General features: G+C 43.3%; 1 protein-coding gene across 7 annotated transcripts in view; it reads left to right on the forward strand.

Moving 5' to 3' along the window:
* syt1a (synaptotagmin Ia) overlaps positions 1–27,494 on the forward strand; it is a 130,529-nt gene that overhangs the window by 91,591 nt on the left and 11,444 nt on the right. For 6 of the 7 annotated variants that reach the window (XM_035616488.2, XM_035616470.2, XM_035616507.2 and 3 more), the window contains 6 exons: positions 8,890–9,087; positions 16,492–16,664; positions 19,302–19,427; positions 23,211–23,378; positions 24,394–24,561; positions 25,955–26,072. In XM_035616488.2, coding sequence (XP_035472381.1) covers positions 8,919–9,087; positions 16,492–16,664; positions 19,302–19,427; positions 23,211–23,378; positions 24,394–24,561; positions 25,955–26,072 — 922 coding nt within the window. In that variant the 5' untranslated portion in view covers positions 8,890–8,918. The remainder of the gene's footprint in view (positions 1–8,889; positions 9,088–16,491; positions 16,665–19,301; positions 19,428–23,210; positions 23,379–24,393; positions 24,562–25,954; positions 26,073–27,494) is intronic. The other variant, XM_035616516.2, reaches the window with a different exon arrangement.

Consider the following 27,494-nt stretch of genomic DNA (forward strand, 5'->3'; position numbering starts at 1 on the left):
TGTCATCCATGTTGGTTCTTTGGAAAAGGATTATTAGCACAGTCTTCTTTTCTCCAACAGAACAAACCCAGTACCGTCCTTAAACCCCCCGGAGTAAATCTATAACCCTGCTCCAGGGGTCAGTCTCGCTGCTTGACTATTAAAACCCTGTCACTCACCTCTCCTCTCCAAGCCACTGGTCGTCGGGCAGATCTCCCTATCGGCCAACCCCCGGAGGGCAAGCGGCGGTTGAGCACATAGCCTTTATCTGTATGACTCACCCACCAGTAGTCGCACCACGGCCCCCTGGCCTCGCCGCCTACATCGGACTGATTCCGACAGACACGAGTCCCCGGGCACTGCTGTGTTAGCCTCGGCCCTCGACCACCCCCCTCTTCCCCCCGCTGTCCCCTCCAGCCAGCGGCGAACTAAGCACGCAACCAGGGCTGAAGGTTGCTAAATGTGGGAGGTGTTTTTTTTCCGTGTCTGTCAAACGAGAGTTCCAGATCTTTTGTTTGTCTAATAATCGCGGGGGCACAGAAACAGTGGACCATCGCTGATCCCACAGCAGCTCATGTGTGAGCAATTTGTGAGTAATGGACCTTTTGGTGGCCAAACTCAAACTGACTAAATGCTCAGATACACTAAGACTTGCCAGTTTCAGAAATCCTTTCACTTTCAATGCTGCTGGCTTTGTATTTCATTATGACATCAAGGTGTGTATCCTTTGTCTTACAATTACTCTGAGTGGATCCTTCTCTTTTAGACCCCAGTTTACGTCAGGTTTATTCAGGTTAGTGCGTTATTTCTCCTCGGCAGGACTCCATGAACCAACAGAAGAAGTGCCACCCACCATTTATTACTCATCCATTACTCTGTTCAGTTCAATACGTCATCATGAATACCTGCCAGAGCAATTGTTTCTAACGTCTTACAAAAACCCAGAGATGACGAGGGCTGCAACTAACTATTATTTTCACTATTGATTAATCTGACGATTATTTTCATGATTAATTGATTAGTTGATTGGTCCATAAAATGGTGGAAAATGTGTTTCCCAAACCCTGTATTTTTGTCAATACACTAAAGATATTCAGTTTATCGTCACAGAGCTGAAATCAGAGAATTATGACTTTTTTTTCTCCATTAAAAACTGCTTCATGTTTGGAGATATGACCACTCTTATTTTGCAGAATAATCAAAGCAATAAAAATACCTTTTTTATTTTACAATATTTAAAATATTTATTTTCTTGATTCAAGTTTTATATATTTTTTGTATATTGATGTTTTCTTTTTATTTATTTTATTTATAATAATGTTTATGGTTAAACTGTATATCAAGTTTCAATGACACTGTCTTATGAGACACCTTATGAGTCACTAATAAGCATCGGCCCCGTAACATCCATATTGGTCGAGCTCTAAAAATGATATCTAGAAATTTTTCGTCAAGTAGCATTGATAGATGATATTTTGCATTCATAAGATTCATAAATTTGGCTACATGAATCTGCCTGAAGGCGTTCCGGTCTCAAGTGTTCAGATGCAGTTTGAGATCATCTCTCCTCTCAGCATCTCAACGTGAGACCCCACTGTGTTTCAGGACACGTCGTTCTGCTCTCTACTTCACAGCCTCTCGTTCAACTCCTGCCCGACAGAACCGTCCTTACAGTGTTCCATCATATAAATAGACCGAATGTGTTCACCAACAATTCAGGGAGTTTGAGTGTGTCACACCTCGGCTGTATGAGCCGCAGGGATCCGGAGTCCCAGAGTCCTTCTCTCTCTCCGGCAGCTTTTTTTCTAACTTTCCTCAGTGCGTGGAAGCGGTAATTGAAAAAAAAAAGGGGGGGAATCTTTTGTGCGCCGGTTTAATGGAGCCGTCCTGCCCTTGCTGCAAAGCGGGGTTAATAACTTTTTCCCACTTCCATTACCCCCCTGAGATTGGCTCCAGGTGAGTAAAGATGCTGCACCGGACCAGGGGAAGTGGCCACGGGGCCTCGTCAGCCTCCTCTGATCTCTGCTCAGCGCAGGGCTCGCTCCACAACCATTTACGTGACTTAATACATACATCCCTGTCCCCCGCGTGTGTGTGTGTGTGTGTGTGTGTGTGTGTGTGTGTGTGTGTGTGTGTGTGTGTGTGTGTGTGTGTGTGTGTGTGTGTGTGTGTGTGTGTGTGTGTGTGTGTGTGTGTGTGTGTGTGTGTGTGTGTGTGTGTGTGTGTGTGTGTGTGTGTGTGTGTGTGTGTGTGTGTGTGTGTGTGACCGCAATGTCTGGAAATACTGTCCTCTAGCAAATGAGTGTGTGTGACAGATGGCGGTGTGGAGACTTGACTGACAGTCTGTAATTAACGTGCCAGTTCACTAACTCGTCCACTTTAGTGAAGTTTAGCCGGGTTCCTTGGGGCTTTGCACCTGAACACATCAGTGCTTTGGAGAAAACAGTGTTGGGTGTTAAGTTTATTGGGCCGAATTGGTTTGATATTCAACACATGTTCCTGCCACGGAGTTTCTCCTTTGTTTTCTTGTTATCGTAAAGCGTCAGCGAGACAGACGTCGACTGAACAGAGACGGGAAACACGCATGAGTTGTTTTCTTTCTACCAGAGTGACCCCTCCGACTCATTAGTCACATTTATATGCACAAAGTAAAACGGCTCTTTGCTTTTGCTTTGGTCAAGGTATTTTTTTGAGTGCCTTAAACGCAGGTTGAATTGCCATGGTTACCATCAAAAACACTTTTTCATTTTTTTTGTGAAAACAATGAAGTTTTTAAAAGCGAAGTGAAGTGTTTTTTTTTCTTTTACTTTATGAAAATGTGCCCATACTCCTGCAGAAGTAGAAGCATGAATTTGTGTTTTTTTTTTCCGTAATTCCCCAGAGCAAGGTTCCTTGAATAACCGAGGTAAGATCTCAAAATGATTACAATAACAATAACCGCTGCCATTAGCGAGATGGCATTGATGACTGAGGCCGAACCTGAAAAGGACACTCTTTCTGCTCCATGCGGTATTGAAAATTCATTCAACAATACATCATGTGAGTCATTACGATTGGATAATGAAATGCTCTATAAAGCGAAGAACTACTTAAAAACTCCTGAATATCTCCCCAGTTCAACATAACGGTCTTCATTGTCTATCATGCACGTAAACGAAAGCTTTAATTTGCTTAGAGAGTTTTTTTTTCTTCTTCTTCCGTGTCCTTTATTGTAATTACCCCCTCAGCGTTCCCGTCGGATCAAAACAAGTGTCCTCGGTATGATTATTAGTTTATGCAGATCTGTGGAAGCATCGCTACTAACTGTGTTCTTGAGGATTTACTAAGATTTCCCGTGGTTTTGAAGCCTAATCAAACCTCATATTTTTTCCTGTGAGTTACACGTCTTCATTAGAATATACAATATTTGTCCTGTGGGAATATTTAAAGAGCAGCTGTAATTTCAGGAAATGGTTTTAAACACGTGTTTTTTTTTTAATTTCATCTTGATTTTAATAAGCTTTAGGCTATCGAATAATAACCATCCCAATTATGCACCGGGCACTTACTGTCTTCATCAGGATTATGATTTTGTACATGTTCATGTTCTACTGGCTGTGGGATCTTCTGTACATACATTTTTTTCATACATATAACAAATAATGAGTCACGTTTTGATAATAAGCAGGTAACTCGTGATTAAATTGGTTTAATTGGTGATTTACTGGATGATAAGCTGATGAAGTGACGTTGGCCAAAGGACGTTTGTGTGTACTGGCTGTGATCTGTGGACTTGTGTTGAATTAGTTGACAAAATGGACAGTATTCCTCCAGGGTCGGGGCAGAGTTTGGCAGCTTCACCACTTCCTCAAACAGCATGAGAGAGAGAGAGAGAGAGAGAGAGAGAGAGAGAGAGAGAGAGAGAGAGAGAGAGAGAGAGAGAGAGAGAGAGAGAGAGAGAGAGAGAGAGAGAGAGAGAGAGAGAGAGAGAGAGAGAGAGAGAGAGGAAAGTGGAACCAGTGGGGAGCAGAGCAATCCACGTGATACCAACATGGTCGTCCAATCGTGAACTCAAACCGGGGGGGGAATAAGCTTTTACCTCCCAATCTGTGTTGTCTGTTTTTATTCAGGCTTAAGAAACAGGGATGTTTAGGGGGGAAGCAAGAAACTACCGGTGGAGGAGACCATGGCTGAGTAAAAAAAAAAAAAAAAAGGTAGAAGAAGAAAAGATGAAAGGATGATGGAGGAGATAGCTGTAAGGGCGGAGGGAGTTAGAGAGCAAGGGAGCTGACCCAGTTAGAGGAGGAGAGGGAGAAAGATGGAGGTGATACAAGGGAGCTGTGTGCCAGCATCACCACTGTGGTTGGGGACCTGCTGGGCCATCTGGCGGCCCTGTAATTGGGTTGGGGTTTTACACCTGAGCGGCACACCTCCGAAGAGACTGCTGGGGCAAAAAAAAATAGACGTTTATTGCATCCTGCAGCACAGTGAAGGTGGGAAGGACTGTGACAGTTAAGAATAGGTTGCATCAACTGATACTGTACCAAAGAAAATGTTCATCAGCTGTTTTAGCTTGTATCAAAACGAAAGCGCAGCCATTTTGCGCCAAAATGAGGCAACATTAGTTAAATCTGTCTTCCGGGCGTCTCGGAGTAGTGACAGGGCGGATATATTAACGTTGTGCTGTTAGTGGATATACAGTGTGATTACATGGCGTTGACAGCCTCTGTAAAGGGAGGAAAAAAGGTCAACACCTGCTTTCAGGTTTTTCCATAATCATAAATATCCTCCAAAGGAGAGAGCGACCGGCTCCCGTGTGAGTGTCATCGCAGACAACGGAGGTAATGTGGAAGTCGTAGGCTTATACGCTCGAACGGGCGCAGAGTCATTAAGGTGCAGAGATGAGATGAATTAATGTTTCGTTTTTGCAAAGCGATGTGAGAGGCATAACAGACGCCACGGGTGGTACTCCGCGCGCACACACACACACACACACACACACACACACACACACACACACACACACACACACACACACACACACACACACACACACACACACACACACACACACACAGACATTTTACGCATAGATTGAGAAGCAGGAGCTTTTACAAATCGTCTCATTCTTCAGATCTGAAACGCGTCTAATTCCCTGGAATGGTGTCATTTGCATAAAAATCTGTGTCGCACTGTCTGACGAATTCTTTTCGGCTAATTACTGTCTTTTAGAAAATTCTGCTCCTATATATTTACACATCATGAGTGCGTTTCTGTCCCCCACGTCGGATACAAGCTGACTTGGAAGAATCGAGCGAAGGCGCCATCGATTGGTTGTTCTATAGGAGAAGCCTCCCACGTGCGTCTCTGCAGAGCATCATTGTGCTCCTTAAAGAAGTCCTCGTCTGCGTTGAAGTATCTCTGTCGCTGCCTCTCAATGGCCCAGCCTCCACACTAACCTTGCGGCGTTTTCAAAAGGGGAAACCGGCGGGGAGGCCGAGCGAACGCGGACACGCGTGGGCGTCCTTTTTCAAACCGAGGGGGGGAGGTTGAGAGGGGCCAAGGCAGCCGATAGCTGCTTTGTTCAGAGCCGGAGAAAAGTTCACAGCCGCTCTTTACCTGAAGTTAAATCACTCGATGAATCATGTCCTTCCTGCTTTGATTATAGGTTCAGTTTTTGTGTGCAAAGTATAGTTTTCTCTCTCACTTTCTCGCTGTCTAGAAGTATTTTCTGCAGCACGTGGCCGCATGTTGTGTCACGAAAACATCTGTTGGTGACAGACAAAGCCGTTTGGTGAGTGTTAAAATTAGAGCCGGAGAGTGAAGTGATAGTAGAGGAGCTAGTGATTGTGAATCACAAAGCTTGCTTCACCCAAAGGGATGTTTTTCGTGTCAATCACATGAAGCAACAGTCTGTGAAAGCTCCTTATCATTTCTTTTTGTTTGCTTGGCAAATACAGTCGACGTCACGTATATTTTTTTTCCAGATTCTTTCTTTCGCATAACAACAGAGCAATTATTAATAAGGTGCAGTTGTCAAGGTACAGGCAAAAAAACCAAAAACAAAACAGTGAGGCATTATTATCAACCAGTTATTCCAACTGTAGCTTTGATAAAAAAAAAAATTGAAATTATCTATATCATCAGTGACCATATACAACCACAGATACTTTATATAACCGCCAAAAGCTCATTTGTTTCTCTTGGCAACAGTTTGTTACATTCTTACTCAGGAACATACCTTCAGACGATTTCTTTAAAATTTGGCATAAATGTCCTTTTGGACTCAAAGAGGTGATCTAATGTGAAAGTGGTATAATTTCGCACCTCTATTTCAACTTCCCTGTGACCTCATGATTTCCTTTTTCGTCACCCTCTTTGATAACGAAATAGAAAATTAAAAAACTTTTCTTTTGACATTCTATGCAGACAATCAAATTAGTTTTTAACCACGCTGTCTGTAAACTGGTGGAGAGAAAGGTCATCACAGTCTTTTCTCATTACGGAGCTTCTTGTTAGTCGGTGTGATTTCTGTTTACAAACCTCGGTTTTCTTCCTTATAATTGGGAGATATGAACCTGCAGCAAATTAACCAATTTCAATAATATGAGCTTTTTCCGCACAAAAAGGAATCTCCTCAGCCCATCTGGCATTGATGCCGGTCATGACTGAGGATTCACTGAGTGAGTTCAGGGATTAAGCTTCTGTCTGCGTCGTCCTACTTCCTCTCCCGTCGCTATTTGTATATGAATTTGAATAATTCCATCCATTCTGGTTCTTTGATGTTTTCAGAATTCTTCGCCTCGTGAACGTGTGATTTCTGTTGTACATCGTGTCCTGACGTGTAATGTGTCGGTTTTGAGGTGTGGAAACATGCACCTTTTTTTTAGGTTGGGATTTATTCTACCTTATCCTCCATTCATAATACCTGTGGGGGCAAATTAGCTCTACATTTGATGTCTTTGCTCGCTAATAAAACTTTTAATTGTTTGTTTGATGTCGAGATGAAACGACTGCCGTCCGTCGTGCTGACTCGGAGGTTGTTGCTATCAGACTAACCGAGGATATTTGCTGCTGTCCACTGTCTGTTCTTTGATGGATGTTCAGGATCCACAGATGGAGATAAGATTGGCTAATTTCCATAATTACAGTATGATTTGAAGGATTCAAAATGTCGGTTTAATGTAAGAAACAGGAATCGGAATCCGTCTCTCTGAAGCGTCCTCTTTTCTTCGTGTTGTTAAAGATTATATTAGAATGAATTGCCCCAACATTTTGTTCTCAGAGATAAAAGATATTATCGGAGCCATTCCGAGGGTTACCGTACATACATTTTTTTTTCAATAACACAGCGCCAGCGCAAGGTCTTTTAAGAAATAGTACTATAACTGGGGAAATATGACTTTAACTGTACTGTACAAGAAAAGTAGAATGAAGACAACATAACCTTCACTGTGCACAACTATAATGTACCATTATCCTCTGGGATCGCTATGGTGACAGAGCCAAATTACAACCTGCACACACAGAGTGGACAATAAATAGTTCCTCTCTGCAGGAGAATTGTCACGACGCTGCAGAGTTACACGACTGTCGTGAGACATGAAAAACAAAGACAGACGCCTTTTTTCTGTTATGTTTTATCTATAAAGGACATACATATTTTGCTTTTAGAGCTGAAATAAATATCTATTAATTAATTAGTTAATCCAAAGACAACTGATATACAACAATAGTGATAATTTGCTGATTCCAGCCATGAAGATTTGCTGCTTTTCTTTCATAAGTTACTGCAGTAAAAAAAAAAAAAAAGTAGTTTTGTTTTCAACTGTTGGTCGTACAATACGGGAAAACTCTAAGCCATCAGCTTGAGTTCCCCACTAATTGCAATCAGCGTTTTTTTAACCATGAGTTGATTAATCAAACAAAAAAAGAGAGTGTTGGGGCCAAATTGAAGAGGGAAAAAAATATTTCTTTGAGAATAAAGTCGTGATTGAGAAGAAAATCATAATATTAGAAGAATAATGTCATAATTTAATGAGAAAAAAATCTTCAGTTTCTTGCACAAATCCTTTCAAAGTCACAATATTTATGATAATTTTTCTCCTAAAATTATCAATTTACTCTCTAAATCTTAGATTGTTTTTTCCCTTTACTCGCCGACCTAGTTGTTTAGAAACATTGATCTTGAGCACATGCACGTAACAGCACATATTTTGGAATTTATAATACCATAAATCCATAGAGTCTTTAGTGTCACAGTAATATATTGTAAGTGTCTCCTTTGATTCTCCTGAGGCAGCGTTGGAATAATGTGGAAAACCTCATGTGGAACCAGCCTGGCACAGTGTGAGAAAATGACCAACGAGTTCAGGGATGTACAGGACATTACACATGATACACACGCACGCACGCACACACACACACACACACACACACACACACACACGCACACACGCACGTGGGAGTTGACATAAGACACAGTTTCCTTCTCCATCTGTACAGTATGTAACATAAATACACCTGCTGTACATAAAGAGCTCCACATGATGAGAGTTGACTCGTGCTCTCGTCTCTTATTTACTTTGCGTTGACTTGTTCGCACAGTTTCAATTAAGCTCGTGATTGTGGCGTCGCTGAGATTTAACCGCCTGTGTTTCACTGGAGTCATAAATAATAATTTCTGCGATGTTGATCTAGAGCTTATGAGCATGAGCGAGTGGCTTTGTTCTGAATTCACTGCACCGGCCAATTCATATTCCGGACCCCAGCTGATGTTTGCTCAGGCTGAGGCAGCAGCTGCTCACACGCCCCGCGTCAACTCTGTCATCTGACGAGGCGAGCGCCGCCGCCGCCGCCGCTGACACGCATCTGTCGCAAACAGAGAAAAACTAACCCACTCTGTTTTCCTCTTTCCTCCACTTGATCCAGCATCTGCCTGGCCGCCCGGCATCGCCGCGATGAACGAGAGTCGAAGGGAAGCGCTGGCGGCGCCCGAGCCCACCACCGCCTCCTCCTCCACGGCGGGCTCCAACACCACCAACATGACCGGCCCGGGCACCGGCGAGAAGGACGAGGCCTTCTCCAAGCTGAAGGACAAGTTCATGAACGAGCTGAACAAAATCCCTCGTGAGTGTGTTTAACTTTCTCCCTGCCAAACAGCTGACACAATGAGTCAACTGTTTTGTAATCGACTAATTACAAACCCAAACCTCCTCAGATAAAACCTAAAGTGTGCTATCTGCATAAAAATATTTTATTAAAATTTCTGTACTGTATTGAAGACTTAAAATGTTTTTAAAGGGAAAACATTTCAATCTCAGTGTTCACATTGAAAATTAAAAAGTACATTCTTCCAAATGAGCAGAAAAAATCGTCATCATGCTTCATCAGTGCTGTTCAACCGTCAACTTGCAACTACATGTGAAGTTCAAATAATTTCGCTCCTTCTGATTTACAATGACTCCGTCAGAGGCCGTTCAACGCATTCTTCCCGGAACCAGTTCCTGTAAATCGACGACAGGAACTCTGACTTTTATTTTGTTTCTTCTGAGTCCAAGTAGTAAAAACGTCTATTCAATGCTCTGAATGGCTCCGGTGGAATTGTATCACTAAATCAGGGAAGTAGCAACAGTGGAAGTGGAAAAATAAACATCTGGCAACAATAATTCAAGCCTTTGACAAAAATAAATGTTTATTATTTCCTGTTCTGCTAACTCTTTTTTTTTTCTTTTAGTCAAAAACCGTCTCTGCAGTTTCACATCATGCCACATGTCCTGCCTTATTATCACCAAACCACCTCCAAGCAAATCGCTCCTCATCCTCCTGCAGCATCAAGTTTATACGGGAATGTGGTTGTGACTGCGTCATCCAGGATAAAGCACCGCCTGCAGATCCAAAGGTTTTTGCATCCAGCGGGAGTCTAAATATAGCTATTTTTATCCACCGGTTCATGTGGAAGTAATTCTCTTCAACAGGAAAAGGCTCCTGTTGAAGAGAAGCCCCCATGTCTTCAGCCACAAAAGACACAAATGGCAGCGCGAGTCATATTCTCGCTTTTCCGGAGACGTAATAGTTCATGGAGTTGGTGTGAGAAAATTGACATTCTTCCACAGAGGAAGATTTATTTGCGCCAGACAAAACGATTTACTAAAATAAAAGCCTTGTTGTTTTATTCAGATAGGTCGTGGCTATGCAGTTTGTAGTGAGCTCCAGCTCCGTGCGGACTTGATGAAAAATGGGAATAAATCTCATCTCATCCCCTTCGGAATGACGTGCTTTGGGTGAACAAACAAGACGAACAGTGATCACTGCTGTGATTCCAATATGAGGCCGACGTCCCCCTTTGGCTCAGCGTTGAGTGTCTGTCATGGCGACGTATCGCTTATTCCCACCGAGCCTGACAACACGATCAGATCGTAGACAATTCATTATTTGCTTCCAAGTCATGACATTGTAATCTGGAGAAGTAGATTGGGCTTCTTCTGGGCAGAAATGTTCAGTGAGATCATCCCCCCCAAAAAAAGGAAAAAGACTGTCCATTATTCAGAGTCTTAAATGACAGTTTTCTCACCGCAGCCCTTCAATCAGACGTAGTGAGTTTTCCTCCCCGGTGCCGCTCAGCTGGATGATGAATGTCCGTAGACTTGTTTACTCCGAGGGAATATCGATGCCGTCTGGAGGAAGGCAGGTAGCAGGTAACGAGGGGATAGCAAGGAAGAGGAGAAGCTGCAGAGTAACAGTCTCCACCGCAGGCTCATAACCCGGTTTGAACCCGGCGATGTTTGTCGACCGTCGGCATGGAACTACTGAATTTTTCTGTCCATCGAGATCAGCGGGACGCGTCTCTGAGCCTCGGCCACATCCGTCGGCTGATCCCTTCAGCCTGAAGACATATTTTTGATATTCTCAACATGTTTCAAGGAAAATGTGTCTCAATGATCTGTTGAGAGTAAATGCTTTTTTTTATCCAGTAATCCGGTTCAGTCATAAAGAGATGCTTTTCTTATTTTAAAACACTATGCAGCTGCAACTAACCATAATTATTCATTCTGTTGAGTATTTTTCTATTAATCTGTTAATTGATTAGTTAATAAAATGTCAGAAAAAAAAAGTATCCATCGTTAGTTCCCAGAGCTCAAGGCGACATGGTATAAAACCCACAAGGCAGGAAATCTTCTCATTTATGCGAAGTAAATATACAAAATAACATAATGAACAATATTTGGAGACGTAGAGGAAGTGATATGCCGTTACACTGATTGTAGAGTGATAGATCAGTTTAATTGTATTGCACAAAGTATGTGTTTAATTCTCTGGAAACAAAACTAAGCCTTCTGATCAATTTCTGAATAATGAAGGATTCCACTTTAGCAGAAATATGAGCGTACTAACACACACACACACATTCTGTGTAATCACACCAAACCATACTGTGACTTCTCACCGAGCCTCGGAGGAAACCAGCGTATTGAATTTCTTAGTAAGTTTTCTAAACACCCAAAGGCTTCACTCCCCACGAACAATTAACCTCTGAACACCGCGGCTGTTTGATCCATGGCTGCTGCCTCCGACAGCCGTTACTCAACACGACAGGAGCGATTGACATTTCAGAAAAATAAATAATGCTGTCTTGTTTTTTTCATTTTTTAATCGGGGACATTATGCTTTTCAGCAAGCAAAGAGAGTCGTTAACATTTTAAAAAGCTGCAGAATTTGTTGAACAAGTCTTTACTTATTAAGTAAAGAGTCTGGGTTTCTTAAAACAGGATAATCTGCGAGAGTTCTCTTCAAAATTATAATTCAATTTTTTTTTTTTCCATAAAGCACGTCGAATTAGACGTGTCTTCGGTTTAACTGCTCTACTCTCCTTGGTGCCCAGAAGAGACATTCCAGCGCTCTTCTATCTGGCACCATTATCATCATCATCTATTGTTGTAAAATCCATTTAATGTAGTACCACTTCCATCTCAAAGAATTCCTGCAAATGCATTGTGTGTGCGACGGGTCGACTTTTGCCGATTACTATCAGAATAATGGACCGGACAGAATAGAAAAACCAGATGTATGTTAGAACTGAATTTGAGGTGTAGAAGAAGAAGAAGCAGGTGGATAAAAAGCGGGTTATTGCTACTCGGTTCGGAGCTTGAGTGGAACATTGTCGGACATATTTGTGGAAGAAGCTCCCTGCAGCGGCCATGTTGTTGGTTGACAGTGCATGGAAGGGGGGCGCAGGCAGAGTGTTGCTCTCTTAGGCATAACCAGATATAATGTCAAGGTTAATTCAGCAACAGGGTCCTGTCACATTGGATTAGTGTGGGCTGCTGGAAGTGGATATAACCCAGATGCAATATTACACGCACACACGTGCACACACACTACACTTTTAAATGCATCTAGTTCTCTCATGTAAAGTTACACACCAGAGTCATAACAGAGACAACTAATGCTAATCACACACATTAAATTACATCAATTTGACTGTAATATCCTGAAATATGTTCCTATGTAAGTTCTGCATAATTCAAACACATTGGTTTTGTAGGTTCTTTTCGAATGGGTGCTGCAAAATTTTAAAAATAAATCAAAAGATCTACAAACTGCATAAATAGCTCCAGGTCATTTGAATTTGAACATCTGGCAGATCATTTTAACAAAAATTAAAAACATTTCTCAATTGAAATTTGGGAGATTTTTCTGGGAGATTTTAATACCGTGTGCAGTTCGTTTGTTTTATTCTTGCTTTATAGTTACATTTTTGATCCAGCAGCACCTGTGAAAGTTTATTTCGGGGGGACGTCTTCGTGCTCTACGCCCCTTTTGTCCGTGACCATAATAAAATATAATACACGGCCGCTCAAGTAATTCATGTCATCTGGGAACACGGTGACATTGTCAAAGTGAAGTCTGGCAGAATTGTTGGCCAATCAGAAGGTCAAACAGTTTTATCCAGACTGTCGACTAAACCATGTTATTTTGGGATTAAAAACCCCAAAATTACTGCACTTGAAAAAAAAAATGGATTATTGCCAAAAGGACTGAAAATTAGAATTAGGCTGGAAATGTTTGCTCAAACAAAATTCGGGGAAAATCTTGTGGTTTCTCATCGCTTCCTTCGCTGTGGCTCAGTACCACGTACTGTAGGAATCACTCATACACCTTCACGTATCTTTATCTACCTACAGTACAGTATGTTCAAGGGACACAGAATGTCAGCCTGTCGGAGTTGACTTTGTGCTCTAACGCTGAGGTTGCTTTTCTTCCATCTCTTGATAAGCTCTTTCTCTGAAATCGCCCAAAACTCGGCACCGTGGTGGATCCGAGCCAAAATACGTTGGGGCTTAGGTTTTGCAGCCAAAGTGCAATTTCTATTCCACTGGCTACAGTAAATATAGATATGTCATTGAAAACTCTATGATGGTGTCATTCAGTGGCGTTAAAGGTGCAGTTTGTAAGATTTAGGGGGATGTATTGGCAGATATTGGAACATGATATTCATAATTATGTTTTAATAGTGTATAATCACTTTAATGTAAGAATGAGCCATTTATATCTACATAGGGAGTCCGCCATGTTGCAGCGCCATGTTTCTACAATAGCCCAGAGGGGACAAACCCAATACTGACTCTAAAGAGGACCTTTTTTACGTTACTGGGTAAAACCAAATATCTGAAGATATTCTTTCTGGTCTCTAGATATTTTGTCATTGTTACCTCGCCGCAAAGCGACGTGAGCCTTGAGGAACAGCGAACGTGAATTACATCAAGCGCAAACCCGCCCCATTAGGAGAAACTCTTTTTTTCTCCTAATTTTCCACGCCGCGTCACACGGCGGAAGGAGCGATAAGTGCCGGGAGTTTGAAGTGCGGTCGGTCCCTCTCTCGCTCGGTCTTCCACTTTCTCTGCTCCGTCTCTCTCTGGAGAGAAGACACTCACACAGTGTCGTTAATTAGGGGGATGCTTTTATTGCTTTCTGGGACTCCGGTTCCGTTAATTAAGGGAACACACGAGTGCTTTTCACTGCAAGACGTGCGCTTGATGAATAAGATGAGGGCCGCGGTCGTGCATTCATTTCTACTGTAGCCACATTCCATCAGGCGTTTTTTGATGATTGACTAAAGAATGACTTAAGACTGTGGGGTTATGAAAGAGGGATTTTACCGCATATTTTGATTTCCATTTGAAAAGCAAAAAAAGAGGAGGTCATTTCTTATCGTATGAGTTCTCCAGCTTGAAATACGAACCTGACTTCTTACCTCACAGTTTCCTCAGGGGGGCTTTGTCCCTGACAACTACTCCTGTCCTCCTGGTCCAAGGTCAGAGGTCGTCCAAATTCCCGTGTTTGCAATGCGAGCGATTCAGGCACCGAGCATAAATACATCTGTCAGCACTCTAACACACAGAGCACACACACTTATGAGGTGTAACTAACGGCCTTTTAATGGTTAGTAATGTCGTTTAGTAAAGCTCTAAAAGATCAATAATGAGCCATTATTAAAAACAACATTTGGGTTGCCAGGTTGTTTGATGCATTCGACCTATGACCTTCGGATAGAGGACAAAAAAAAAAATCTATTCATTGACAATTTATTAGCATTTTGAAACATTTACAAATGGAATACCAACATTTACAACATGTTGACAAACCTTAATATTACTCGATATTATAGAACCTGGCAACCCAATATTTGCAATTATCAATGGGCTTTAACTCATCTACAGTAGAAGGCATTAGCAAATGATTTACCAAGCATTAAAAAGTGGCACCGTAAAAAAAAGAAACGTTTTAAGGTTTTAAAGTTTAAATCCCTCACACACCAGTGACACTAGTGGCTCGTTTTCTGTGGCTCATTGCAAACAAGTCCCGTCGAGAGTCACCTCCATTACCGCCGTCGCTCCGGGGCGAGGCCAAGGCTGTAGATCCTCAAGTTATTTCAGAGCATCACTCACCGTTTTTTCCCCCCTCAGAGGACAGTGCTCATTGATTTTGTCAACAGACCATGGATTTTTCTCCTCCCTCGCTCCCCCTGGACCTTGGCAAAGGAACCACTGCTGAAAAAAAAAAAAAGCAGAATGAGAGACTGTAATATACTTTTCCTTTTTTGATGGGAGTTTTTTTTTATTTCAGATAAAGTCTTCAACTGGACTGGAGTTTGACCTGGTTTTATGTTTTCTATTGGTTTGAGCCGGATTTATGGGCCAAACACCCAAGATGTCCGCTGTCTGCTGAGTGAAGGAGCAATCGATTAGTCTGTTGTGAAGTTTTAGTAGTTGAAAAACAACCTGCTTCTCCTTCCACTGGTGTTTGTGTTTGAGTTGTGTATATTATACCTGTGCGCATCCACCTGGGAGCATTAGCTGACTGAGCTGAGCTGAGCATTAGGATACTGGCTGTAAGAGCCGAGGGAACAGTAACTCCAGTGCCACTTACATAGTAAAGCCTTCTGTGATTTACCATCTTATGAGCAATTTGAATCCTAAAAACTAGGAATGTGTCTGCAGAAAAGCATTAATTTAAAGGGGTTTTTTTGAGGAAAAAAATGGCTGTCAAAGGTCTAAGGGTCCTCAATATTTTTCCAGGAACTAATATGTGAAATTAATATGTTGACTTTCATCAAATTTTTTGTTTGCGACTTCAAAACTCAGTTTCAGTCCCCGTTTCTCTTCCACCTTCTTGGCACCTGAATGCAATGCCAAGAAAAATGGCTTTTCAAAATTGACCTTTGGCATGAACACACCACAATACATTTACATTGTCTACAATAAAATAAAACATCTGAAAAAACCCATATGCCTGAGATTTGGGGCATAAGAGACGTGATTGACTGATGATTTCCCTGTAAGATCACTGATCGATGAGGTTAAACCTAAACTTACGAAGGACAGCCTTCGAACATTTTTCTCTCTCTTCCTCTCGACTGACCTTTACATTTTTTTAAATTTAACCTCTGAGGTGAGGCTGAGTATTTTACAGTCTACCTGTGAAACACTGAAAGCCTTGAATCTCAACACAAAATAGATCATTTTAGAGCCAAGAGCATGTGAACACTGTGTCAAACCCTCCTTGTGAACCCATTTGTTTTTACTGCTTCATTGACTTATCATGGTCATACCTCTGTTCACGCCTCTCACACACACACACACCACCGCTCTCAGCCCCAGCCGGTCCTGTGTGTTGTTGTTGCCGATGATTTCCGGGAAGGTGTCAGCTGTCGGAGCATCTTTTGTTTAAATGGCGAGTGGAGAATGCCAACATCTGTTACTTCCACTAACTTGGCTGAAGCTGTTCAGTCGGGCCTCGTCCCGCCAGTCAGGACCAATCGTTACGTCTGCCACTTCTCGATGGACCCGAGCGCCGGCTCCGGTGCCAACTCTGCACCGCACGCACATGTTCCTGCTTTTATCTCACCTGTCAGTCGCTATGATCACTGCTTCTGTGGAACTTTTGGCCGAGATCACTGAAATCTTGTTTTTTTTTCTCTGACAGACCCCGAACTAATCCAGCCACTTTTCTTGTTTGCTTTTTTCCCCCCAGTGCCGTCATGGGCCATCGTCTCCATCGCCTTCGTGGCGATCATCCTGGTGCTAGCGTGCTGCTTCTGCGTCTGCAAAAAATGCATATTCAAGAAGAAAAACAAAAAGAAGGGCAAAGACAAGGGCAAAAATGCCATCAACATGATGGACGTCAAGGACGGAGGCAAAACCGAGGTAACGACTTTGAGCTACTGTTGCTTAAAATGTATTTATTAAAAATAATAACCATCCCTACTTTCCAATTCAGCCCTGTGCTTTTTGCATGACCTTATTCTAAAAGTTTAATTTATCTTGAATATTTGTAACGATGTTTAGTGTTATTGTTTTTTGATCATTTTAGTCAGAAACATCCCTATTTTACTGCTTTTTCACTGTATGTATTTGTCCGTTTCATTAATTTACTGCTGCATAAGAAATGCATACAGTAATACTCACCATATTTCATAATTTAACGCAATAAGTGAGTCTAATTACAGGAGAGTTAATGGAAGTCATTAAAATGGCTCCAGACTAAAGAGAGATAGTTTACTCTCTTTTTTTTCCTCTTACTTTCGTTCTTGTTATTTATTTATTTAATTTTTTCGGGTCACATGAGGACCCGCTCACTTGTTGAAGAGTGTGAGTAACGTTTGCCGTGTAATGAAGTGGTATCCACCCAGAGAAATGACATCAGCAAACGGAATAAACGGAACAGGAGGAAAATTTAACGTTTCGACGGCACACAGAGCAAAGCTCCTGAAACGCTGACACTCGGAGTGGAGTTTAACAGACTAATTGCAGCAGCAGAGAGTCGTTACGCCGCCGTCCTCGAAAAGCGTGGTTAATTTGTTCGGCTGTCATAGGTGGATCGGAATAACGGAGAGAAACCACAAAGTTTTCATATTTCATTTGACTTACTTGTTGTAGAAATTAAGACTTAAACGAGACTCATTTATTTCCGTAACGCAGAAGAGTGGGAAGCTTAACAGCCTGCAAGGTCAGAGAGCTGCGGTACAGTTCACCCCTTAGCTCTGCAGAGGAGATGTTTCTCCATTAATTTCCAATATTCTCTCTGCCTTTGTACAAATCCAGTTTTATTTTTTTTAAATCGCCATCGATCCAAATTAAAAGACGACCTCTTATCTTATTGGCCTCTAACCTCTGACGTCGGTGAATCTGCCACTTCCGAGGCGGGCGGTCATTTCTCCTGGTGTGCCCAGACTCTGGTCGTGTTGACTCCTGTGTGTGGTTGTTTTAATTTGTGTTTCTTCCTTCTATGTCCTCCTTATCTGTGTTGTGTCTGATGACTGTTCGGGATGGTCACTGGCGGTAGGTTCCTAATTGCTGTTGGATTCTTCTTAAGCCTGCTGCTCTGACGTTTTTTTTTTTTTTAGTAGCCTCTTGACAACAACTGACTCCCATAGAAGCAAATATATGTAACTATGCACACAGTACATGTATACCTACTGCATATATGTGTGTACAACCTGCATATGCACATATATATGTATGATAAAACACTGGGTGCGCATCGACAAGGTTGAACCACACTGACTTTTTGTGCCAAGCTGAAGTCTCCTGCCTTTTGAATCAACATCATTTACATTTCAAACAAGCGGCAAACGTAGAATGATTCAGAGGCTCCTCAAGTTAAATCTAACGTACAGTAGCATTTACATTCACATCTGTCAACCAAGGTGGAACAGATTCCTCGGGTTAATCTTACCAAATCATATATAATACACTTTTAGTTCCTCAATCCTGCAAGAAACTCCCTCAAAAAACTCAGTCTGCTCACACAAGGCAGCGACTAAGTGGCTCAGCGGAACAATTTAAAAACCAGTCAGTGTTGTTCAGCCTTCTTGCTTTCACATGAGCAACTTGACAAACTTAATAGGAGCAAGGCCCCCGATGTACATTACAACCCCTCTTACCAACACCTTCCCACCCACCCACCGCTGGCATGACGCTTCTAGCTACCATCGGCGTAGTAGGGGGTTAACATTAAAAAGCTTTAGGGGTAATGATGATGACAATGCGACTGTGTGTCATGAGGGGAATGATGGGGAATCACACGAGAGCACTGGTTTGTTTTTTCGACAGAGAATGCTCTGCATGCCTAACAGAGACATGTTGGAAGGCGACTGTTGACGCTGAATGATTGGACCTTGAGAACTTTGAATCTTTGCCTCTTCAAACGCATGTTGGTCCCATAACAGATTCCTCCACCCCTCACCCACCAACGCCACTACCTGCTACCCTCACCTCTGTGCCAGGCCACCCAAAGGGGCCACTTCACTTCTCACTCTCTGCCACCTCAGACTCTTTCCAGTTTGACAGACTTGATCTGCCTGAGATAACATCAAGTGGAATTGTCTTACTGTGATCTTTTCCAGAAGCATCTCTCTCTCTCTCTCTCTCTCTCTCTCTCTCTCTCTCTCTCTGTCCATCCTTTCTTTTTGTCATCCCTCTATGTCTCTCTACCCCCCTTCTTCTTCTAATGCCTGCCCATTGCTCTCATCTCTGGCGCCATCATTTGATCTTTTCTCCCTTTAGACAGAAAACACCCAAAAGAATGATAGGAAAGCATCATCAGGGGACCAGGTCCGGGGCTTTAGTGCATCACAGAGCATGTCCTGATGTTAACTGCTGTGTTGTTTTAGTGCTTGCTTCCCCCCCCCTGCCCCCCGTTCCCCCCTTACACACCATAAAACAAGTGGCAGCTTTTACAGGAGTAGGTCCACTGGCAGGACCTGGGCGGGGAACGGCTGGCTGGGCGCTAGCGCCGGCGACAAACAGGCGACACTGACTCTTGGTGGGTGTCTCCTTCAGGCCTTGAAGGATGAGGAGGATGCGGAGACAGGGCTGACCGAAACGGAGAAAGAGGCCACGCCCAAGGAGGAAGAGAAACTGGGCAAATTACAATACTCGCTGGATTACAATTTCACGGAGAACGCGGTAAGGATCTGTTACTCCGAGTCTCTCTCACTGTGTGTCGTTGTTGCGCTAAAGGTCCTTCCTCGTAAGTATGGTCACCCCCCGAAACCTCTGAGGTGGTCCAACTTTCTCATCCCTCCAGAGATTAGTCAACCCAGGTTTTGCACAACATTCTCCTTTTTGTGTCATTAGCGCTGCTGTAAACGGCTTGTTCACTGAAGCTTGAGAGCGATCTCCGACGGGATGTGGCGGGGGTGGAGTTTGTGCATTTGCCACCGAGCCTCGTAAAGGATACACTACACTAGTGGGACTTAGTTTTGAATAAGTTTCTTTCTTTCGACTTGATTGAAAACAGCCCCTGCAGATATCCATCCATCCATTCGTTTCTTTTTCCAGTGGCTGCGTTTTAAAAAAGCCGAAAAAAATGAGGACGCACATCAGCTTCCCCGGCGCCAGATGTTGTGTGACAGATAGTGGACGCGGTGCGTGAACACAGCGCTGTCCCTCTCCGGGCTCGCTAACCCACCAATATAAACAGAGCTGACAGCCTGAAATTAGACAGTAACGCTCAGTGCTCCCATACACACACACACACACTGAGTCACACAATAACACACAGTACAGTAGGTGCATCTTCTGCACACACACAAAAAGGATGTTTTCCTGGCCAGTAGTGGGAAGCTGCAAACACAGATTACAGTCAGTAATCATACTAATGCAGACACCATTCGTGTTCAGTGAACAAGACTCTTAAAAAAAAAAAAAAAAAGTATTGAGTCATTTCATAAAAATAGGACAAGATTATGTGGACACTATTATATTTCGCTGAGTTGATCTGTCATGTAGTGGGAGGCGGTGATGGGTCTCCGATGTGCGAGGTTCATGATTACACCGGTAATAAGCTCTGCAGTGGAGCTAAAGTGTAAATGAATGGATGACAGTTCTCTCGCTTCGTGACAGCAGTGACCTCGGAGACGGTCGGTGCTCGGCTCACAAGTTAAAGGAAAACTCACGACAGGCAGACGTAAAAACCCAGGGAGGACAGTCATTCATCTGACCCACTTTCAGCTCAGCGAAAGACACGGCGGTCGGCCTTCAGGAAATGCCGTTTTTTTTTAATCCTCAGGCTATGAGGCCCATCAAATCAGTTTGAACGCAATAGAACTGCTGAGGGAGAACCGGCACAGACGATTGGTTTAATACTTCGGCTGTAGGTCCCTTTTATGCATTATCACTGAATGTGGCATCTCTTAAAGAGGGAGCACCATGGAGAACAAGTATTGTCTTGTCTCGGGATAATTTAGCAGTTAAAGATCATCCTTGAAGATGAAGTTTCCCTTTCTATCTGAACTGCTCCTCGATGTAACGTGAGAGCCAGAAGAAGCAGCTCTGCAAATCACGTTGGTACTGGATGATGCTGCGGCGCGCCATGCTCGGCCAGAGTCTACTTGAAATGAGCTCCCGTGTGCTGTTCCACCGTGTGTGAAGGCAAAGGTGTTGATATCTTTTTTCCGTACGGATACACTCGAGTTTCGCGATGAAGAATGAAGAGCGAGGGCGGGACATAGTTCAGACGGACACAACAGCCGCAACTGCTGTTTGTTGGCTTTTTTCCGTGGTGTCCATGCGTTTGTACACACGAGTCGTGGCAGATATAGTGAAGGATTGAAAGAAAGAGTTACAAACCATACCTGCCATCACAAACCTGACAAATAGCAGCTGTGGTAAATATTATTCAGGAGAACTAGTGGTCGTCTTTGAAAGTGTGCGTGTGTGTGTTTATGGACCCACAGCAGAGACACACTGGGACAAAGCCCTATGAGATAAGCTGCCAGGGGCCTGAATCACCTTCTCTGGTCAGTGTGCTGCTCACTGGACTGAAGAGCGACACACACAAACAGAGAGGGCTTAACACCATCGGCCCATGAGCCGTGATACCACCAGAGTCCTCGGATAAACAGAAACACCCACACAGATGTGCAAACACACCGCAACAGCTGTTTACGCTGTTACTCCCAAAGGTGTGATGGTCCGTCGGTCGGGTGTTTTAAGGTTTTTAAAATAGTGAAAGTTCAATTCAACCCATTTTGAGAAAATAAGAAAAATGAAGTGCCTCAGTAGACTGACAGTTGGAGAGAAGTTTGTGTAATTTAGTTTTCTGCTCGATCTGATTTTGAGGTTTGAGGTTTTTAATGAGTTTTTGACAAACATTAGCTCGCGTTGTTACCGCCAGCTCACAGTTGCCTGAAGAAACAAACTTGCACATCAACATTTCCAACCACATCCTGATATGATCTGCTCTCAAGCATCAGTGCCTCTCTGAGTAGAGACGGTGCGACGTGCTGTGTCTGCCTCAGACCGCGCTGATTGATGAGCGGAAATCAGAAGGACAGCCTGCCAAGGGTGAATTACCACACTCGCAATCCTCGCACCGCTTCACAGCGCCGAGCATGTTTGCTTTTAGGTTCAGGTAAATTACAGCCAGAGTTACTGTACATCTTTTATTTGCTTTCTGGGTTATGAAGCTGTTTTGCAGTAGATGATAAGCAACACCCAGATATGTGACAGGATTTTATACAGTTTGTGTTAATGTCAAGAAAATGTTGTGCACAACCTGAGCAGCAGTGAAGTCATCTGTAATACTACAGCTGCCATACTTTCCATGATGCACTCCATGTGTGTTCGCTGTTGTCATGTATGTTGTTTGTGAGTTGAGTGCACACGTGTGTATCCGTGGTTCATTCACAGTTCCTGTGCAACACGTCATCATCCACGAAGACCTTTCCCTCCTGGAATCTCACCACCACCACCGGAGAATCTGTACCGAGTTCTGAGACCGATGTGAAACACACTTCTATGGGTCGATGAGTAACTGGACCCAGAAAATTAAGTAAATCTACCAAAACTGTACACATCACACTGAAGAGTTTGTGTTGGGATTTGGTTTATTGTTAGTGTCAGTATGATTGTTGTCCTTTGGCTGAATCCATACTAATACATTTTCCTTATAAAATCAAAATAAAATAATCTCGGTCCATACGAACACACCTGAAAAACACATCATGGTTGCTTATTTACAGCTAGCTTTAACATTTAAGTATTTTATTTTTTTTAAAGCAAAACAGACGACAGGCGTGAACGTAGAAACAGTCTTTGAGTATCTTTAAATCTCTAGAAGCATGTCAATAAATCTTAACCGTTATTGGCCTCGTGTCGATTACCGACCGGACGTCATTGTTTCCCACTCCTGTGTCACCGGCAGCGCCGCACAGTGAACGGATGCAGCTCCTGACAGCTGTACGGCTCCATGGCTCAGTGCCCTGGTCGGCCTCCAGATTGCAGCTTGATGGCAACCTGATAGGAAGTTGATTGACTGACTAGCCCGGGCTCTCCTGAGAGGCCTTTGAGTAGAGGCTCTGACTGGCAGGTCAATCAGCCTCCCAGGCCCCCCATTGTGGTCATCAATTATCGGCCTTATGTGAGGAGAACCAGCCCCCCTGGTTCCTACTCTGACACATCGCGACCTCTACGAACTCTTCAGCCGCCGGCAGACTCTGCTGACGTTTCTTGTATTGGCACCAAATCGCAGAAAAAATGACCCTGAATCATCTTTAAGCCACGATTTGTGAAAATCCAATGCTCCTCAAGGTCGAAGAGTCATGATAAAGAAATATAGATACAGATTCTCTGTGAGGATGTTGGTGGGATGAAGGTGCACATTGTGATAATCTGGATTATCTGTGGACAGTCTTCTTGACACATCTTTCCTCTCACTTTTCTATCCTCATTCTTTTTCTCTCATAGCTCATGGTGGGAATCATCCAGGCGGCGGAGTTGCCCGCTATGGACATGGGCGGTACGTCCGACCCGTACGTGAAGGTGTACCTGCTGCCCGACAAGAAGAAGAAGTTCGAGACCAAGGTCCACAGGAAGACGCTCAATCCTGTCTTCAATGAGCAGTTCACCTTCAAGGTAGGTCTCATATTAAAAGTTTAATCTTCACAAAAGCATTTGTGCCTTTGCACTGGTTCCACTGACAATCTGATTTGCATGCGGCTATGAATGCGAGGAAGGTGTGGAGACAGCAACCAGCTGGCACATTAACAAGCTCCTGACAGAGTATCTCTCACACACAGTTACAGACACACACACACACACACTGAGGCTCAACGTGATTGGGATTAACTCAAGCAGATGCACCGCTCTACCCCGTCCGTGCCTCGTCCGTTGCTCAGCATCAGGGAAAGTTTGGTGTTGTTCACCTGACAGTGCAGAGCGCAGGTGTTGGGTGTGAGTTCAGCATAATGTGATGTGATATCCATCTTAATATCAGGGGGGGTTTTATTGGTAATATTTGATTCCATATCTGTGATGCACCAAAAACAGGTGACAGGTGATTTTAAGCAGCGCTGACACCTTACAGAGAAAAAAGGTGATTTTTGCGAGATAACGTCAGGGACAAACCAGAGTCGTATCTCTCCCACACTCTCTTGTCAGACAAATCATTTTCATTTTCATATCCAAATTGGATGCAGTCAAGGATAAAAATTGCCTCTATCCCACCCCCATAAGATAAGATACTTCTCCCTTGATTTGTAACATCAGTAAACATTTTCCTGAGGTGTTTATGGTTCAATCTCTACTTTCAAGTCTTCTTCAATACAGCATGATGTTCATTTTGTAAATATGCAGCTTAATTTAGAGTAAAATAGACGGGTGGGTTACCACTTGGTTACCAACAGTAGCCACCGTTAGCTCGCTGGTTTGTGTCGCACACAAAGTGTGTCTGCATTCTTCTTCATCCTCACAGCCGACCGCTGGTTCAGTTCAACATTCAGCGAGTGCAACCTTGTTTATTTGTCCTGTCAGGAAACACCGGCACTGACATTCAGCTTTGATGAAGCCGTGTGAGACTCTTGAACAAACTTTATGCACAGTCTGACATCGTTGCAATGGTCTGGGGTCAACTCTTTTTTCTTGTCTTCAGGTTCCCTACGTAGAGCTCGGAGGGAAAACGCTGGTGATGACGGTGTACGACTTTGATCGCTTCTCCAAACACGACGCCATCGGCGACATCAAGGTGCCCATGAACAAGGTGGACTTCAGCCACGTCACAGAGGAGTGGCGGGACATACAGAGTGCCGAGAAGGAGGAGGTGAGACTTATTGAAACGACAACCCAGAAGCTCAATCACTCCCCACAACAAGAGAACATGAGTAGGTTTGAAATTATTTGGTGCCAAAGCTCAGTTGTTTATTAAAGCTAGTAGCTACCGTTCCGTATTTTTATTGCATTTGATATATACAATGGTTATTTTTGCCGTGTTCAGCAAAGCATTTGTGCAGGAAATTGCCTGTGCCGTGGCCGATGTAATCCATCTCTCCTGGAAATGTCACTTAATCAGATGTCCACACTTCCCCTTCAATTATCAGAAGTGTGACTTTCCAGGCAACAGTTCAGGAGATTCAATTTTCATGGTAAATGTCACGGCATATAGCACGTGTTGCCGGGGGAAACCTCTTTTTTTTTTGCATTACGTCGGTTTGATTTAAAGGTTAATTATAACAGCGTCGGAAATGGCTCGTGGTGTCGTCGGAGTTGAAGGGCATCGCTATACTTCCCTTTGCGTTCGGCTGCAGCTGTGCACACGTGACGATTTTACGCGTGGCTCGAGGCACTGGAGCGATTCCGTAGGGTTCAGGCTCAGCACAGGGCAGGTGAAGAGGTCGGCCGTGGCAATTTGCTCCTTTCCACCTTCTCACTGCTGAGAATGTAAAATGTTTTAGTATTATGTTGCCTATAATGAACTGTAAACCTAACCCTTCTCTAAAATAAATTGGAGGGTTAATAAGATTGATTGATAATTTAGCTTTTCTGTATTTATCTTGTCAGGCAGCGGACAGCTGCCTGACAAGATGACTAACGTTGTTAACAGCTTGTCCTGACAACAAATCAATGGACCATTGTGGTTATGGAATTAGAAAATATTTGTGCGTGCAAATGTGTCTCCAAAATGTTGATCTCCATCAATCTTATTCATTTGTGTTGCACAGTTGTGCTGTGAATAAAGACATTTCTAATGGTCCGTGTCCATATTAGACACTAACCTCGTTACTACAGTTAAGTAGAGGTACAGTAGACTGATCGCTCATATCTTCAAAGATCAAGGTTAGCAATACCGATATACTAGTTTTCTCTGCAAGGAAGCTTCCAAATTCAACAAGTGCAGGGTCGCCCGTCCCTCTCTATCTTCAAGAACTTCTTCAAGACTCGTCAATTCCAAGAGCACCTCCTCTCCTAGCGCCTCTCAACACCAAAACATACACTTCTTCATCTGATCTCCTGCACTGTGTCTGTCCTTTGTGTTTGTCGAGAGCAGAACCCAAAAAAAAAACAAAGCAAACATGAGCCTCACAATTTCCAATGTGCTTTGGAGGGGAATTTACAAACAACAGCATCTGGTGCGAAAATGTGATGCGGTAAATCTGGATTTGGCAGGTGCTGCTGTAACTGATCTCACCTCTGCAACGTGTCTGTCTCCCCAACAGCAAGAGAAACTGGGTGATATCTGCTTCTCCCTGCGATACGTTCCCACTGCTGGCAAGCTGACCGTGGTCGTCCTCGAGGCCAAAAACCTGAAGAAAATGGACGTGGGAGGCTTGTCAGGTGAGGAGAATCAAAAGGGTTATTGCATGTGTGTGCGCCAACTGACTTTCCATCTGACAGGGCTTTTGTCTGTAATTATACATACACTCCTACATCACTGTAACTACCTAAACACATCGCCGTTGACGATCGTACATGGCACCACATGTTCTGAAAAAAATCAACTGCTTGAAAGAATGAAGCATAACCGTTGTTTTGTAGCTCCACCAGTTCACTCATGTAGGATTTCAATCAATAGAAGATCTCAATATAGACTGAATAGTAGGTCTGATGTCATGGTAACTAAACGTTCCACTTGTTAAAGAAGAAGAGGGCTGGAAATGTACATACAGTACAACATGGCTGGAAAACACACAACACAACACAGGGTCAGTCTGAAAAAGGCTCCATCAACAGCTTTGACTGGCCAGTATCTAACATTTCTTTCCCCTGTGGATTCATTTTTTTAAATTCTCCGGTGTTCTCCCTCCCGCCTCAACTCTCTCCGCCACAATTACCACACACCTGGGTCCACTTACTTTCTGCCTGACAGCAAAGTCGCTCCATATAAGCCTAAACATCCTGCAGTACAGTAACATAGCACACGTTAAAAGCTCAGATCTCCCTTTCATCTATGAGGCCAGCTCCAGCAGCCATTTGCCAGAAAAAAGAAAGAAAAAAAAAACTCCCCCGCCACCATTTTATGCTCCTGGCATTAGCTTTGCCCATTTGCATTGTGGGATTGTCATCATGTTCAATTGACAGCCACATTAACTAGCCAATATGAATAAGGTGTGAACCTGTTCAGCGTGAAGGCCAGGTTTCCTGCAGCGAAGGGAAATGGTGGAGAAGCCAGACACTTTGACACCATGTACTGTATGTCACTTTTAATTGGAGCATGTTTTATCTGTGTGCACTCATCCCTGGGTTTCAGGGTGAATTATTAGCATACAGTAATAGCACAGTGCATGCTTCTAATTGCACACAACCAGAATATACTCTTAAATAGCAGTTTTGATTTAAAACGTTTGTTAGTTGCGACGGCTTCTTCTGCTTGGAGCGAAGCCGTTGCAACTACACTTAAAAGTGTAGCGAATAATGGGCAGGTCTCTAATAACAATAATTAGCCTGCATCCACAAGGCGGCTCAGCCAGAGCTTAAGGAGGAGGACAAGTAATTGATGGCCTGGGATCGGCCTTCTCCTCAATTGTCATCCTGTTTACCATGCCTAATTATGGCTCACAGAGGAAGATGTGGGTATTATCATTAACCAATGTATAATCAGAAATAATTCTTTTGATTGGCTCCTCCATGAAACATCCAACCAAATCTACCTCTGCGCTGTTTTTCTCTAGAAAAAAAAACAGACAACAGTTTTGAAATGTCAGTCGACGTTTGGTGCTCCTCACACAATTGCTGCTATTCAACTGCAGTGATGCGCAG

The sequence above is a fragment of the Scophthalmus maximus genome, chromosome 12, assembly GCF_022379125.1.
Source record: "Scophthalmus maximus strain ysfricsl-2021 chromosome 12, ASM2237912v1, whole genome shotgun sequence".
Taxonomy (NCBI): Eukaryota; Metazoa; Chordata; class Actinopteri; order Pleuronectiformes; family Scophthalmidae; genus Scophthalmus; species Scophthalmus maximus.